Consider the following 17,756-nt stretch of genomic DNA (forward strand, 5'->3'; position numbering starts at 1 on the left):
TAGATTAGATTTCTACTTTTGCAGTTCATGTTCGCATTGGTGAATATTTTCCCTGTTTTTGTGTTCATATATGGGCCGGTATGGATTGATCGGCATGTGCCGCATCGGCTATCATTGCATTTGGATACAGTGAATGTTTGATTTTTGTTGCTGAGGTCAAACCTTGCCTTTGTTAATAGTTTTTTCAAGTTTTTAGGTTGTCTCTTACTGAGAGTTATATTTTGATCTGTAATGATATTTCTCAATTCCTTACTTTGTGCAAGGATCGGTAAGTTCGCTTTGGCGATATTAAAGATGTTCTGGTGGCATGGATTTTGTGTCACTATAAATGGAATGATCTTTTCCTGTTTGTCTTTTCTTTGCGGTGTCCTCAGTTGTTGTATGGGTATTTTCGAAGCCCGCTGAATACCATTTTCTATGAGTCGTGATGGGTATTTTTGCTTCACCAGAAATTCTTTCAGTTCTATCAGGCGTTGATTTCTGGTCTCTATATCCTCTACAATAGTACATATTCTCCTGGCTAGGCAGTATGGTATGTTGCGTTTTGTATGGGGTGGATGGCACGATTTAAAGTTCAAGTATTGGTGTGTGTCTGTGTGTTTGTAATATATATCTGTGGTAATGGCGGTGTTCTTTTTAATTACCATTATATCTAGAAATGGTAATTTGCTACTGTTCATCTCCTTTGTGAATTGGATGGATGGGTGTAGGTTGTTCAGGAGGGTGTTAAATTCTTCCACAATGCTTTGAGGTTTGGTCCAGATTATGAAGCAATCGTCCAGGTATCTCTTCCATGCTTTTTCTATAAGCTTCCTAAATTCGGTGTTATATCTCTCCTCTATTTCCTGGTAGAGTTTTTGTTCCAAGTAACCCATCACCGAATTCACATAAACGGGGGCAAACCTCGTCCCCATAGCCGTGCCTTTAATTTGGATATAGTTCTTACCATTGAAGAAAAACGTATTATTTTCCAGGATAAGTCTCACTGATTCTAGTATAAATGTCACCGTGTACCTGTTGGGAATTGCTTCTCTGTGTTTGTTTACCCAGTATTCAACCGCCTTTATTCCTAAATCATGTGGGATATTTGTGTATAGGCTTACTACACCGAAGCTCAGTAGGATTGAATTTGTTTCAGTGGTTTTGGGAAGATGGGATAAAAAGTCGATGTCATCCCGAATGAAACTGGGTATGTATGTACAAAGTGGCTTCAAAAGAATGTCGATGAAATTGCTTAGACGGTGAGTAGGGCATACTGGGCCAGCTATAATTGGTCTAAGTTTTAAATCTTTTGGATGTAGCACTTTTATGTATTCACTTCCTTGTTCCTTTACTCCCTGTTGAATATCTTCTGACTTATGTATTTTGGGTAAGCCGTAAAAGTTACTGGGTTTTGGTTCGAAGTTGGTGATGTAGTCTCTTTCATTGTCAGTGAGTGAGTTGTAGTGTTTAGAAACTAAGTGGTTGATCTTCTTCATGATGTGGTGGTCTATGTTCGAGGGTATTTCACAATAGAAGGTTGTGTCATTTAGTTGTTCCTCAACTAAATCCTTGTAGTATTCCACATCCATGATGACGATTGCACCCCCTTTATCTGCTTGTTTAATTATTATTGTTTCATCGTTTTGTATGCGTTTAAGTGCAGATATCTCTGATTTGTTAATGTTCGGCCTAATTTTGGTATTTTGTTTTAGGGGGAAGTTTGATAGGGTGTCAATATATTGGTCCAGGTAGATATTTCTGCCTTTTGGTGGGGTGAAATTTGATTTATTCCTCACTAAAGAATCTTCGGTTTCATTATTATTTTTATTATTAATATTGGTGGTGAAGAATTCGACAAGTCGTAATTTGCGACAGAATTTCTGGATATCTTCCTTTAGTTCATGGTGGTTGACTGTTGGTGTAGGTGTAAATTTCAGGCCTTTTAACAGAAGTTGGGTTTCATCATTGTCAAGATCTCTTCTGGAAAGATTAATTATCTTAGGGTCTATGTGTCCAATTGTTTTGGGTATGTTACTTCTTGGAGTGTTTCTTTCTCCGGTGTTTGTTGTCCTGACATTAAAAAATGAATTTTTTTCTGTTTATGGTTACTATTTTTGTTGGTGTTGATTTGAAGTTTGTGTTTTCGTTGTGTTATTTTACCTGGTGTTGTTATGTTTGCCTTCCTATTTTCAGAATTAAATATCTTCTTTTTCAATTTGTAAGTATTGGTTTTAGTGATCTGAGAGGATGGTCTGGTATTGTTTCTGGTTCTAGGCCGGTTTTTTTCCCCGTTTTTTGTAGGTAATCTTTGTTGAGGTTTTGAAAATGATCTGGTGTTCCTACGTCTAAAGGTCTGATCAGAGAAATATTTATTTTGTTCATGTTTTTTGTTTATAATGTGTAGATTAGGGTGTTTGCATACAAAAGGGGAAGAGTTCTTACCGTAGTTCCTCTTTGATTCCTGGTGGGATGGGCGTTGATGTTGCCTCATGCTCTGGTTTTTGTTACCTTGGTGAGATTGTTCTTTTTTACTGTTATTTCTCTGGGTTCTAAATTCTTTACCGTAGTTGGTAGAATATTTATCCAGGAATAGTTGTTTCTGCTGCCATAATTTGCGTGATTTGTTCTCTTCTCTGGAGATATCTTTGATCCATAGTTCGCGCATTTTTTCTTCTACATTGCCAGTTGCTAGTTTTGATATTTCTTCTTCAATAAGGCTGTCGATTGCTTCATATTTGGTTTTATAACGGGATTGTTTAGACAGGGTGATAGAAATGTCGGTCCTGAATTTTGTTAATGCGAGATCCCATCGGAGTTTTGTTTCTTCCTCTGGTTCTCCTCTAATTTCTTTAATTAGGTACTTCCGAGGAAGTATGGGTGCCGTTAAGGAAATCCATTCTGAGTGTGTTTCGGCATATTTTTCGCATTTATATGCTTTCCAGAAGTTTTGTTTTCTTATATTGAGAGATTTCTTCCATGTCTGCCAAATTTCTTTTCTTTTTCGGTGGGCTTCCTTTTCCAGATTTCTTTCATTTATTTCTGATATCCACGGAGGTTGTGGTAGATTTTCTTTGGTAGACTTTATAATTGTTGGTATAATTTCCGTGAGATTCTTCATTTCATTGTTTATATGTTCGTTGATGAGTTTTCCATCTGTTGATTGTTTTTCTATTTGTTTTAAGATAGAGGATTGTGTTTCTATCGTTGTGATGAGGATTGATAGTTTGGATGAAATTTCCATCAGAATTTTTTCCGATTCCGTTAATTTTGTTTGTTGTTTCACAGACATATATGTATGTATATATATATATATGAATATTTTTGTTTCAGAGTGTCCAGAAAATACAACTGTTTGCAACAGACGAATAACATGTCCTGAAAGGCAGTATTATCAAGAATGTAAGGTGCCTTTTAGGAACAATGGCAAATTGGTTTGCAGTGACAATCTGAAATGGAAACCAAACTTTACCTGTCCAGGTAAAAAGAGTCTCAATGCATTATCATTATTGCTGTTGTTGTTATTAACCTTTGCAATTTATTCTTGTTATTTTTTTTTGTCACTTAATAATATTGGATGTATTGGATAAATATTTGATTGTTGATTTGAGGAATGTTTGAGTGAAGAACATACACTGTGAACTGAGATATTAGTCCATGATGATTTTTAAAGATTTTCTAAATAACTACCTGAGGGATTTTGAAGATAATTTACATGATTATACAGTGCACTATTTTGGGGTTGTATACAAAATTTATCAGATGTAGCTGACTTAGTTTTCATATTATTTAGCATACTTGTTTATCAGATGGTCTGCAAAAATAATCCTGGTATAAGAATGTACAGTTTTGTTCACTTATCATCATCATCATCATCATCATCATCATCATGCTTTCCATGCTGGCATGGGTTGGACGATTTGACTGAGGACTGGTGAACCAGATGGCTACACCAAGCTCCTCCAATCTGATTTGGCAGAGTTTCTACAGCTGGATGCCCTTCCTAACACAAACCACTCCAAGAGTGTAGTGGGTGCTTTTACGTACCACTGGCACGAAGGTCAGTCAGGCGGTACTGGCAACAGCCACGCTCAAAATGGTGTATCTTACATGCTACTTGCACAGGAGCCAGTCCGGCAGCACTGACAACGATCTCGCTCGAATGTCTTTACACGTGCCACCAGCACAAGTGCCAGGAAGGCGACGCTGGGCACAGGTGCCATCATGATTTCTCTTTCGCTTGCCCCAACAGGTCTTCGCAAGCCGAGTTTCATGTCCCAACTATTTCAAGAACAATTATTTTAACTCATATGACACAGATGTACCATTGAACAACAAAATACAAAAATGACATTCACAGAAACTGTGACTCTATGATTAGTGTTTGGTGTATGAAGCATTTTGTTTGATGACCTCAAAAATGTGGTTGTTTGTGGATTCAGTCAGTGTTTTGATAATAGAGGGTAGGACTGCTTTAGTAGAGTCTTGCATTGTCTTCCAAAGTGTTTCCTTAGGTGTGTGCTGCTGCTTGCCATTTTGGTGCATTTCATGTTTGACGATGCTCCAGAAATTCTCGATGGGATTCAAATCTGGAGAACAGGCTGGCCTCTTTATTAAAGTTTCTTCTTTGAATCTCAATGAGACAATCTCTTCGGTTCTCTTAGCAGCATGTGGTGGGGCCTTATCGTGCATAAAAATAACCTTGCTAAGCTCAGATAATGGGAGCACTTTCAGCCAGTCAGTTAGGACATCATTAATACAGCATATGATAACATTAATCTTCACTCCCACCCCCCTTCTGGCACTTTAAATGGACCAATCATCCTGTTTCCCATGATTCCAACCCAAAACCTGACTCTTCCACCCACTTGCTGGTGGTGCAAATGCATGTTAGCAGGGTTGTCGTAAAACACCCATCACTTAGCCCAACCATCAAACCCATTTAGCGTGGCTTGTCACATGTCAGTGAACAAAATATGCTTGACACTAGTCTTCATATGCATTCTACCCAATTCTAACCGAGCCTGGTGCAGCTTACCAGTTCCGATCAAGCTCTCTAACCCATGCCAGCATGAAAAATGAACATTCTTTTATTAATTTACTTGTTTCAGTCATTTGACTGTGGCCATGCTGAAGCACTGCCTTTTAGTTGAGCAAATCGGCCCCAGGAATTATTCTTTGTAAGCCTAGTTCTATCAGTGTCTATTGCCGAACCGCTAAGTTATCGGGACGTAAACACACCAGCATCGGTTATCAAGTGATGTTGAGGGGCAAACACATGCACACATACATATATATACACATATATACGACGGGCTTCTTTCAGTTTCTGTCTACCAAATCCATTCACAAAGCTTTGATCGGCCCAAAGCTATAGTAGAAGACACTTGCCCAAGGTGCCATGCAGTGAGACTGAACCCAGAGCCATGTTGTTGGTAAGCAAGCTACTTACCACACAGCCACTCCTGCGCCATTGAAAAATAATGATAATAATGAGTGACAGCAATTTGTTAAATTTTTTTTCTTTTTTTCCTTAAAATATTTTGTATTTAACCCTTTAGTGTTCACATTATTCTGCCATAATTAATGCTTTTTTATCCACATTTGAACTAATCATGCATTATCTTGTAGCTATGAGATTTTGATGGGGTAGCTGTTAATTTTTAGAACGATATTGTAGGGTTGGTGTGAGAGACCAGATTTGGCCAGTTTGAACATAGAATAGGCAGAATACTTTTGGCCGGATATGGCCGGTTTAAATGCTAAAGGGTTAAATGTAGAATTCATGCACAGTTTTCAAAACATTAACCTATTGCTTCCTTTTAATTTCAGATCCTGAAAATTCACAAATTCTTTCAATTATTTTGGCTGTCTTTGCTTTTCTTACCTTTATTTGTATTGCAGGTTTGTGCATTTTTTTTTTTCTAATAATAACCACAAAAATCTAATAAATCCACCGTCACACCTTAGAATATTCTCAACCTCTACATTTATTTTTATAGGTTACATCTGTAATTCCAACTCTCTCTTTTACTCTTTTACTTCTTTCAGTCATTTGACTGTGGCCATGCTGGAGCACTGCTTTTAGTCGAGCAAATCGACCCCAGGACTTATTCTTTGGATGCCTAGTACTTATTCTATTGGTTTCTTTTCCTGAACCACTAAGTTACGGGGACATAAACACACCAGCATCGGTTGTCAAGCGATGTTGGGGGACAAACACAGACACACAAGCATACACACACACACTTACATATATATATATATATATATATATATATACATATATATATGTAGTGAAACTACCTATCGTCACTAGATACAAAACTACTATCGCCATTACATACAATCTTCTCATTTAAATATAAATAAATGCGAGCGTAGTAGAGAACCCATTCCTTGTCCATCACGTGACTGATCATTATTCGAATCGGCAACTTCTTCGAACCGTTCCCGCCAGAACGCAAACTGACCACATACTTTTGATCACATAATGTTTATAGATCCATCCATCATCCATCCATCCATCCATCCATCCATCCATTTATATATCTATCTTTGCTAAGTTTTGAATTAAAATCTTCCGTCAAACGTTAGTCACAGTTTATGTTCTTAACACCAGCTGAATGATAACTAAGTTATTTGACTAAATTCTTTGATATATTTAAAGTAATTGAAAGAAACACAGAGCATCTCAAAATAAATACAGTAATGAAAGGGTTAAGATATTTTGTTTTTCTTTTCTACTTGTAGGTGTTGTATACTGGATTTTGAAACGAAGAAAATCAGGTCAGTGTTTGTAATTCCTTTATTGTGATACAATTTCATAATTCTGATTCCTTGTCATATATATATATGTATACATATACATATATAAACAATATATGAGTATATGCACATATATGTACATGTATGTATATACCTTCATCCACATGTACATATAGATACATAACTGGGTACATGATGTGGCAGAAGGGGATGTTTCTATGTGGCTTGCTTGTTTATTGCACCTTGCTTACCATTTTGTCCATGTTCTTTTGCCACGTCATGTACCCAGTTATGTATCTATATGTACATGTGGATGAAGGTATATACATACATGTACATATATGTGCATATACTCATATATTGTTTGTATCACGACAGAATGCACGCGTTACCCTTATACTATAAGTTTTAACTATATATATATATATATATATATATATATATATATATATTCATAGTTTTCATTAATCAAAATAATGTATCGGTATTGTTTTACATATGCTAAGTTTGGAATATTTGAGATACCAATGTTTGCCTAATTAATATGTGAATAAATAAAAAGCTAATTATGAATTAATAAATTAATAATCATCATCATCATCATCATCATCATCGTTTAACGTCCGCTTTCCATGCTAGCATGGGTTGGACGATTTGACTGAGGACTGGTGAAACCGGATGGCAACACCAGGCTCCAGTCTAATTTGACAGAGTTTCTACAGCTGGATGCCCTTCCTAACGCCAACCACTCAGAGAGTGTAATGGGTGCTTTTACGTGTCACCCGCACGAAAATGGCCACGCTCGAAATGGTGTCTTTTATGTGCCACCCGCACAAGCCAGTCCAGGGGCACTGGCGAAATAAGAAAATAAAAAGAAATAGTGTATAGTAATGTAACTAATCAATACATTCATTATGCAGAAACCATGAAGTAGTATTAATTTAAAATGCTCTGGTAAAGTACATTTAGACGTATTTACACCAATATAGTGATCTATAGATAAGATGTGAAATTAAATTTTTTTAATATTTATTGGACTAAAAATTATTTTAAAATAAAATTTATATATCTAATATTATTTGAAGGACACATAAGAGATAAAATTTATTTTATAACTACTGTAAAGAATTGATGCACAGGATTTACATGGTCAATAATGGTTTATAATTGGTTTCTAATGATGGACTCATCAAGGTTTAAGAAACTGATAAAATGAATGATTGGAATTAACATATTTAGAGAGCTGTTACCTTTATTGGCCATGAAAGGTCTCTCTGTCCGAGTGAGAGGAAGATTATATGATGTATGCACACAGACAGTGCTTCTACATAATAGTGAGACATGGGCCCTGAATACAGAGGTCATGCAAAGGTAAGGAAAGAATAAGGATAGTTTACTCTGCTGGATCTGTTAAGTAAATTTACATGTTCAACATAGTGCCAATGTTCTGAGAGAGAAATTAGGCATAAGAGGAATTGGTTGCTGTGCGCAGGAGAGAAGACTGCACTGGTTTGGTCATGTGATGTGGATGGATGCTGACAGCTCCATAAAGAAGTGCTGATCTTTCAACGTGGATGGAATACATGGAATTGGGAGATCCAGGCAGACATGGAATGTACTAAAGAACAACCTCAGGAAGCTGAACCTTTCAGGCAAGAAGACAAAGGACCGAGATACCTGGTGCCTGGCGGTACTCAAGAAGACCCATACCCCACAGAAGTGTTTAGACCCATCATTCTGGTGGTGCAAAGAACTCGTGGCGATGCCATGTAAAAATGTCCAAGCAGTGCCACATAACAGTGGCTATATGGTGTAATATGAAAGTGCCTGTGTGGCGCCACATAAAAGTGCCCAGGTGACATCAAAGCACCCATGCAGTACCATGTAAAAGTGCCCATACGGTGCCACATAAAAGCTCCCATGCGGTACCTCATTAAAGCACCCAGCACACTCTGTAAAGTGGGTGGCATTAGGAAGGGTACCCAGCCATAGAAACCATGCCAAATCAGATTGGAGTCTGGTGTAGCCACCACAAGCTTATCAGCCCTGGTTACTCTGTCCAGTATGAACAACGGACATTAAATGATGATAATATATATATATATATATATATATATATATATATATACATATACATGTGTGAGAACATTGAGTGATAGCAGGATATGAGAATTGGCAATGTTTGCATCAAATTTAGCTTGAGTTAAGACATATCCATATTGTGTCTTGTGTTTTACTGTATATATATATATATATATATATATATATATATATATATATATATAGTTTATGAAATTTTTTTTTATATTTCTTCCTAGACTCCCGAGAAGACATGCAGCAAAATACTGGTATTCTATTACATACAATTGTTACAGGTAATGGCAAAATTAATAGACAAGGGGAAAATAGAGGCTTTTGTTCTCATAGGTGTTGTTATTTTAATTTTTTTTGTTTCCAATGTCAGCTCCCTAGTTCAGTAGGCATATATGTATGTATGTATGTGTGTGTGTATGTATATGTGTGTGTGTGTGTGTGTGTGTGTGTGTGTCTGTGTTTGTACCCCCACCATTGCTTGACAACCAATGTTGCTGTGTTTATACCCCCATAACTTAGCCGTTTGGCAAAACACACTGATAGAATAAGTACTAGGCTTACAAAGAATAAATTCTGGGGTTGATTTCTTCAACTAAAGATGGTGCTCCAGCATGGCTGCAATCACATGACCGAAACAAGCAAAACAAAAAAAAAAAACTATGGCATTTTAATCCCGAGTAACGCTGGGTATCATTGCTTGTGTTTCATTTTCTATGTTCCTGCTGTAAGACTTTGCTTCCACACACACCAAGCTTAATTTAATTCATCCTTAGTCGAAAGACACCTTCAGTTTATGTCCTGTTCTTTATATTTGTTATTGTAGACAATTTCTCCGTTTTTTGGCCTTATTTTCGCATACATTCGTTTGCTTTCTTCCAAAGAATCTAGTGCTCTTAGCTTAGATTTTCTCAAGAGTAACTGGCAGAAACTGCAAAGACAATCTGGTACTCCGCTGGAGATTGGAAGCTCCGAATGACCAGTCCTTGTTTTTCCTGTCCGTTTTTGTCTTGTCTAACTGTCCAAATGTTTTGTTGTCACCTGTTATGTTCTTGTTCCAATTAATGTTTTGTTTATATATATATATATATATATATATATATATATATATATATATAGTTTATGAAATTTTTTTTATATTTCTTCCTAGATTCTCAAGTTCAAGGAACTACAGAAGACATGCAGCAAAATAATGGTATTTATTTATCATGCAAAATGGCCACCCTTTGCCTTTATCAAAACCCACAATCTTACCTTCAATGGTGGTTCTTCGCGTCCTCTTTATGCAAATTGGACTGCAACATCTTATGAGCTTCTTTCAGGATTGGCAGGCTTGAGTGTGAGATGCAAGAAATATCATTCTCCAGGCCATATTGCAAAATATTTCATCTTCATTTAAAGTCCATTTACCATGTTGGCATGAGTTGGATAGTTTGATGGGAGCTGGCAAACCAGGGGAATGCACTAGGCTCTATTGCCTAGTTTGGCATGGTTTCTACAGCTGAATGCCCTTCCTAACACCAACCACTTTACAAAAGGAACAGGATTCTTTTCTTGTAATCCTGGCACTAGCGCTTTTTACTTGGCAACAATGTTGGAGGGTTCATACAGTAACTTGCAAGACTAAGATTCCTTGACAATTAGTAGGGAGTGTTATTAGAGAAAAGAGTGAGAGAGGATTAGAGAAAAAGTTAGGGAAAGAGAGAGAGAGCAAGACGTTGGTGAAATATCTGGCAGGGGGTACACCCTCAAAGTACAGTGGGAGGGAATATAAGTGGGGCAGAGGAATGGACAGGTTGAGTGGGCAAGGATGATAGAGAGGGATTTTACATAAAAGTGTGAGCAGAAATGGTTAAAGGTAGGGGAGAGGTGAGGGTAGCAAGTGAAGGTGAGATATATGGGAATGGTTGGAGGGATTGCTACAGAAGATGCGCATTGAGTGTGGTAGCATTATATGGGAGGTGTTAAGGATGGAGTATGGCAGAGGGAAGAATTCACAGGATCAATATCCAAACTTGATGAAGGTCAAATGGAATTACCAAAAAAATCTATAGAAATGTCTCTTGGACAAGTTCTATGTTAAATTGGCAATGTTTGCATGAAGTTCATCATGAGTGAAGATATATCCACATTGTATCTTATATGTTACTGTTTATGATACTTTTTTTTATATTTCTTGTAAGGTGAAAATGAAGAAAATGGAGGACCAGGTATGGCACTACTAAATGGAAATCCAGGTGGCAATGCTAGAAATAACAATGGAAATGATATAGCAGGTGAGAATGAATGTGATTGATTTAAGTTCTTTTGTTCTCTAAGTTGTTGTTATTTAAATTTTTTTAATACCCATGTCGGTCCCCTAATTCATTAGATATGAGATCAATGATATTCCAGTCATGACCATCTTGTCTTTTATTCAGAAGCTGTAATTTTTGGGTAACCTATATTGTGTATCCTGCCACTTTCTAAGGAGAATGCATTATAATTAGAGACAGATTTGGCTGTTATTTCTGGCGGGTGGAGAAACCCTATGATGGCTCATATGTTGCCTTGTGAGTAAATGTGTGTGTGTGAGAGAGAGAGAGAGAGAGAGAGAAAGTGTATTTGTATGTAAGATAATATCTTTCCATGGCCAGACATTTTTCTCAGATGACTAAAGACAAACATCATTGCTTGTATGATAACGTTCATTTGCAACCATTAAGTGACGTCAAGACAATGTTTTGCACACACACACACATATATACAGATTTGTGTGTGCGTGTAGATATATGTTTATATATCTGTATGGTTTTATTTATTTATCATGCAAAATGGCCACCCTTTGCCTTTATCAAAACCCACAATCTTACCTTCAATGGTGGTTCTTCGCGTCCTCTTTATTCAAATTAGACTGCAACATCTTATGAGCTTCTTTCAGGATTGGCAGGCTTGAGTGTGAGATGCAAGAAATATCATTCTCCAGGCCATATTGCAAAATATTTCATCTTCATTTAAAGTCCATTTACCATGTTGGCATGAGTTGGATAGTTTGATGGGAGCTGGCAAACCAGGGGAATGCACTAGGCTCCATTGCCTAATTTGGCATGGTTTCTACAGCTGAATGCCCTTCCTAACACCAACCAGTCTGAGTATGTAGTAGGTGCTTTTACGTACCACTGGCATGAGGGCCAATCAGGCGGTACTGGCATCAGCCATGACAGCGATTTCACTTGCCTCAACATGTCTTCACAAGCATAGTTTATTGTCCAATGATTGAAGGGTACTCTTAAATGTGATGTTGGTGTATATGTCAGGGTTACTCCTTCAAAGTACAGTGGGGGGGGGGAAGAGGAATGGACAGGTTGAGTGAGCAAGGAAGATAGAGAGGGATTTAATGTAAAAGTGTGAGGAGAAATGGTTAAAGATAGGGGGGAGGTGAGTGTAGCAAGTGAAGGTGAGATATATGGGAATAATTGGATGGATTGCTACAGAAGATGTGTGAGCGCATTGAGTGTGGTAGCAGGATATGAGAGGTGTTAAGGATGGAGTATGGCAGAGGGAAGAATTCACAGGATCAATATCCAAACTTGATGAAGGTCAAATGGAATTACCAAAAAAATCTATAGAAATGTCTCTTGGACAAGTTCTGTGTTAAATTGGCAATGTTTGCATGAAATTTATCTTGAGTGAAGATATATTCACGTTGTATCTTATATGTTACTGTTTATGATACTTTTTTATATATTTCTTGTAAGGTGAAAACGAAGAAAATGGAGGACCAGGTATGGCACTACCAAATGGAAATCCAGGTGGCAATGCTAGAAATAACAATGGAAATGATATAGCAGGTGAGAATGAATGTGATTGATTTAAGTTCTTTTGTTCTCTAAGTTGTTGTTATTTAAAATTTTTTAAATACCCATGTCAGTCCCCTAGTTCAGATATTCCAGTCATGAATATCTTGCCTTTTATTCAGGGACCACAATAATTGGACAACATGTACTGTGTGTCCTGCCACTTTCTGAAAAAATAGATTATTAGTGGAGACAGATTTGGCTGTTATTTCTGGCAGGTGGAGAAGCCCAATACAGGCTCATACATGGCCTTGCATATAATGTGTGTGTGTGTGTGTACATTCTGTGTATGAGTCCTCTATATTTTGGACTCACCAGCTGAGTATTATCTCCTAGACAAATAAATAATCATCATCATCATCATCATCGTTTAACGTCTGCTTTCCATGCTAGCATGGGTTGGACGATTTGACTGAGGACTGGTGAAACCGGATGGCAACACCAGGCTCCAGTCTGATTTGGCAGAGTTTCTACAGCTGGATGCCCTTCCTAACGCCAACCACTCAGAGAGTGTAGTGGGTGCTTTTACGTGTCACCCGCACGAAAACGGCCACGCTCGAAATGGTGTCTTTTATGTGCCACCCGCACAAGCCAGTCCAGGGGCACTGGCAACGATCTCGCTCGAAAATCCTACAGGAGCCAGTCAGGCGGTACTGGCAACGGCCACGCTCAAAATGGTGCATCTCATGTGCCACCCGCACAAGAACCAGTCCAGGGGCACTGGCAACGATCTTACTTGGCTTGCCGGGTCTTCTCACGCACAGCACATTTCCAAAGGTCTCTGTCAGTAGTCATCGCCTCGGTGAGGCCCAATGTACGAAGGTCTTGCCTCACCACCTCAGCCCAGGTCTTCCTGGGCCTACCTCTTCCACGGGTTCCCTCAACTGTTAGGGTGTGGCACTTTTTCACGCAGCTATCCTCCTCCATTCTCACCACATGTCCATACCAGCGCAATCGTCTCTCTTGCACGCCACAACTGATGCTTCTAATGTTCAGCTTTTCTCTCAAGATACTTACACTCTGACGGGTATTCACATTGACATTACACATCCAACGGAGCATACTGGCTTCATTCCTTGCGAGCTTACGTATGTCCTCAGCAGTTACAGCCCATGTTTCACTGCCATGTAGCATGGTTGTTCGTACGCATGCGTCATACAGTCTGCCTTTTACTCTGAGTGAGAGTCCCTTTGTCGCCAGCAGGGGTAAGAGCTCTCTAAACTTTGCCCAGGCTATTCTTATTCTTGCAGCTACACTTTCAGCGCACCCACCCCCACTACTAACTTGGTCGCCCAGATAGCGGAAGCTATCGACTACCTCTAGTTTTTCACCCTGGAATGAGATAGAAGTTGTTTCCTGTTTGTTTGCAGTCTTTATTGCACCTGAACATCTGCCACAAACAAAAACTAACTTGCTAGTTAACCTGCCTTTGATGTTGCTGCACCTCTTATGTGTCCATAGCTTGCACCGGGTACATCTTATAGAGTTACTACCTACTCCTTTTCTACATACTGAGCAGAGCCATCTACCTGAAGGGGTTTGTGTTTTATCTACCTTCCTACTTATTAGGATTTTGGTTTTAGCTAGGTTGACTCTAAGGCCCTTCAATTCTAGACCTTGCTTCCACACCTGAAACTTCTCCTCTAGTTCTGATAGTGACTCCGCAATTAGGGCAAGGTCATCAGCATAGAGGAGCTCCCAGGGGCAACCTGTCTTGAACTCCTCTGTGATTGCCTGGAGGACTATGGTAAATAAGAGGGGGCTGAGGACGGAACCTTGGTGGACCCCTACCTCTACCCGGAATTCATTGCTGTACTTATTTCCAACCCTCACCTTACTGGCAGCATCTCTGTACATGGCTCGCACAGCTCTCACTAACCATTCTTCTATCCCAAGTTTCCTCATTGACCACCAGATAAGGGATCGGGGGACCCTGTCAAAGGCTTTCTCCATGTCAACGAAAGCCAGGTACAGAGGTTTATCCTTAGCTAGGTATTTCTCCTGCAACTGTCTCACTAGAAATAAGGCATCAGTAGTGCTTTTACCTGGCACGAACCCAAACTGCATCTCATCTAAATTGATTCGCTCCCTAATTAGTTGGGCTATGACCCTCTCTGTAACTTTCATAACCTGATCTAACAGCTTGATGCCTCTGTAATTATTTGTATGAAGATAAAATAAAATAAAATAATTGTCCAGCAACTAAAGATTTTAACTGACGACTAAAATACATTTTAAATAATTTAAAGTCATTCAAAGGTAATTAAAAGATATATATATATTTGAAATGGTCTTTTACTTCCCTCAACAGGTACAAGTTCATAATAAAGCCGTCTTCCACAGGTAAAATCCAAATACATCCTGAAAAAAGTTGTCTCTTCTTGCAAAAACTTTCGAAAGTTCATTTAAGCACACCGCTCAAAAACAACACACACAAGTATCTATGGCCATTTCAGGAGTTCACTACTGTAGTTCAATTACACTAAGGTGCAATCCAGCAATGACCCCTTCATCAGGATAACATTGCATTCACATCGGGTTTATGAAAAGAATGTAACTACATTCTCTAAATATATATTTGTACTTATATACACATATGTGTGTATTTGCACATGCATTGACACATATACTCATGTGCACACACACAAACACACATATATGTATCATAAATTTACACATACTCATGCATTTATTTTGTAGTACCAAATGTAAATCCAGAAAGGGGATCAGGTCCTGCGATTAATTCTAGTAACGAACAAGATGGAGAAGACAATCAACCATTAATTAGTAGTAAGTATGGACCCATTTTAAGGCTTTCTCTGTGTTCAAAATGAGTGTACTGAAAGAATCCTTACCATATCTGACGATGTCTTCCAGGTTGACTGGATATAGGGATAACAAAGTCCATAAAGGAAACCAGTCGACAATATATTTTATATCATAAATATATACATACATCTACGAGGTGTAGATGTGGAAGTGTTCAAAAACCACCTGGCTGTTCGTACACATGCGTCATACAGTCTACCTTATTCTCTGAGCGAGAGGCCTTTGTCACCAGCAGAGGTAGCAGCTACACTTTCAGATCATCCACCCCAGCTACTGACTTTTTCACGTAGGTTACAGAAGCTGTCAACTACTTTTAGTTTTTCTCCTTGGAATGTGATAGAAGTTGTTCTCTGCACATTTCCAGTGTTTATTGCTCCTGAGCATCTGCCACATACAAAAACTATCTTCCTAGTTAGCCTTCCTTTGATATTGCTGCACCTCTTATGTGTCCATAGCTTGCACAAGGTACATCTTATAGAGTTTCTACCTACGCCTTTTCTACAGATTGAGAAGGGATTTATGGTTTGTCTGCCTTCCTACTTATTAAGACTTTGGTTTTAGCTAGGTTGACTCTAAGGCCCTTCGATTCTAATCCTTGCTTCCACACCTGAAACTTTTCCTCTAGTTCTGATAGTGACTCAGCAATAAGAGCAAGGTCATCAGCATAGAGGAACCCCCAGGGGCATTCTGTCTTGAATTCCTGTTATTGCCTGGAGGACTATAATAAATAGGAGGGGTATGAGGACTGAATCTTGGTGGACCCCTATGGCCTCTTAGGCCATAGGCCAACATGTCTTATGGTATGATGATATGGCTTAAAGATATACTTTATGGTGAGAAACCCCAGGTAACCCTATAAACAGGCCTTCACCAGTTTTAAATATAGGCTGCTCTACATCTTAGAGTCTGCTTCTTCTCCCTTTTTATGTTTTTCTTTAAAAAAAATTTTATATATACATATATATATATATATATATATATATGTATGTATATATATAATTTCATATATAATAATTTGATAGTGACAAGTGGAATTGAAGAATTAGGAACAAATTCTGATGTTAATTCTGGAGATGAAGCAGAAACAATCCTCAATCGACCATTAGATGCCTGTAAGTATGAGTCAATTTCAATATCTCTCTCTATCTTCAAAGTGAATGTGCTGAAAGGGTGCTTTTAGTATTTCACAGATGTTGTAGACTGACAGGTCGTATGGGTAGCTGTGCTCAAATACTTTTAGTATATATATATATATATATATATATATATATATATATATATATATATATATATATACATATACATATAGCGAGATCGTTGCCAGTGCCCCTGGACTGGCTTGTGCGGGTGGCACATAAAAGACACCATTTCGAGCGTGGCCGTTGCCAGTACCGCCTGACTGGCCTTCGTGAGGGTGACACGTAAAAGCACCTACTATACTCTCTGAGTGGTTGGCGTTAGGAAGGGCATCCAGTTGTAGAAACTCTGCCCAATTTAGATTGGAGCCTGGTGTTGCCATCCGGTTTCACCAGTCCTCAGTCAAATCGTCCAACCCATGCTAGCATGGAAAGCGGACGTTTAACGATGATGATGATGATGATGACGATATATATATATATATATATATATATATATATATATATAGCAATAAGAAAATGAAGGGGAATAGGTGGTTTTCATCAACTTGCAGACATTGTATTGTGTCAGTTTACCTGTTTATTTATTAACTAAGAGGACAATAACAATATACAAACACATGTGGCATATTATGTCATATCAGTAATTAAAAAAAGACATCTAGTGACCTAAAATGGGACAATGACTTACAGCTGTTTCAGTCTAGGGGTGACATGCCTCAATTCTGTCCGTATAACTCCAGTAGGCTGAAGTAATTGATAGATGAAATGGATGAAATAGAGGTACATGGATGATTCTCTTGGCCTCTTCAGAGATTTTATAAAGTTCATGAAGTTAATTTAAAATATCCAAATATAAACATATAAAAACCATAATATATATGTGAGTTTTTACGATTTTTTATATGTTTATATTTGGATATTTTAAATTAACTTCATGAACTTTATAAAATCTCTGAAGAGGCCAAGAGAATCATCCATGTACCTCTATTTCTTCCATTTCATCTATCAATAACTTCAGCCTACTGGAGTTATACGGACAGAATTGAGGCATGTCACCTCTAGACTGAAACATGCTAATAGTGTCTCCCCTCTCTAAGAATGGGACATGGTTCTG

The 17,756-nt window shown here is 38.1% G+C and overlaps 1 protein-coding gene across 3 annotated transcripts in view; it reads left to right on the forward strand.

Annotated features, from left to right (window-relative positions):
- Nucleotides 1–17,756, forward strand: part of LOC106867219 (uncharacterized) — a 53,073-nt gene that overhangs the window by 26,730 nt on the left and 8,587 nt on the right. For all 3 annotated transcript variants that reach the window (XM_089361898.1, XM_089361900.1, XM_089361899.1), the window contains 9 exons: nt 3,313–3,459; nt 5,812–5,883; nt 6,733–6,768; nt 9,066–9,122; nt 9,989–10,033; nt 11,022–11,114; nt 12,576–12,668; nt 15,375–15,464; nt 16,526–16,615. In XM_089361898.1, coding sequence (XP_089218024.1) covers nt 3,313–3,459; nt 5,812–5,883; nt 6,733–6,768; nt 9,066–9,122; nt 9,989–10,033; nt 11,022–11,114; nt 12,576–12,668; nt 15,375–15,464; nt 16,526–16,615 — 723 coding nt within the window. The remainder of the gene's footprint in view (nt 1–3,312; nt 3,460–5,811; nt 5,884–6,732; nt 6,769–9,065; nt 9,123–9,988; nt 10,034–11,021; nt 11,115–12,575; nt 12,669–15,374; nt 15,465–16,525; nt 16,616–17,756) is intronic.

The sequence above is a fragment of the Octopus bimaculoides genome, chromosome 13 (assembly GCF_046866305.1).
Source record: "Octopus bimaculoides isolate indiv1 chromosome 13, ASM4686630v1, whole genome shotgun sequence".
Lineage (NCBI taxonomy): Eukaryota > Metazoa > Mollusca > Cephalopoda > Octopoda > Octopodidae > Octopus > Octopus bimaculoides.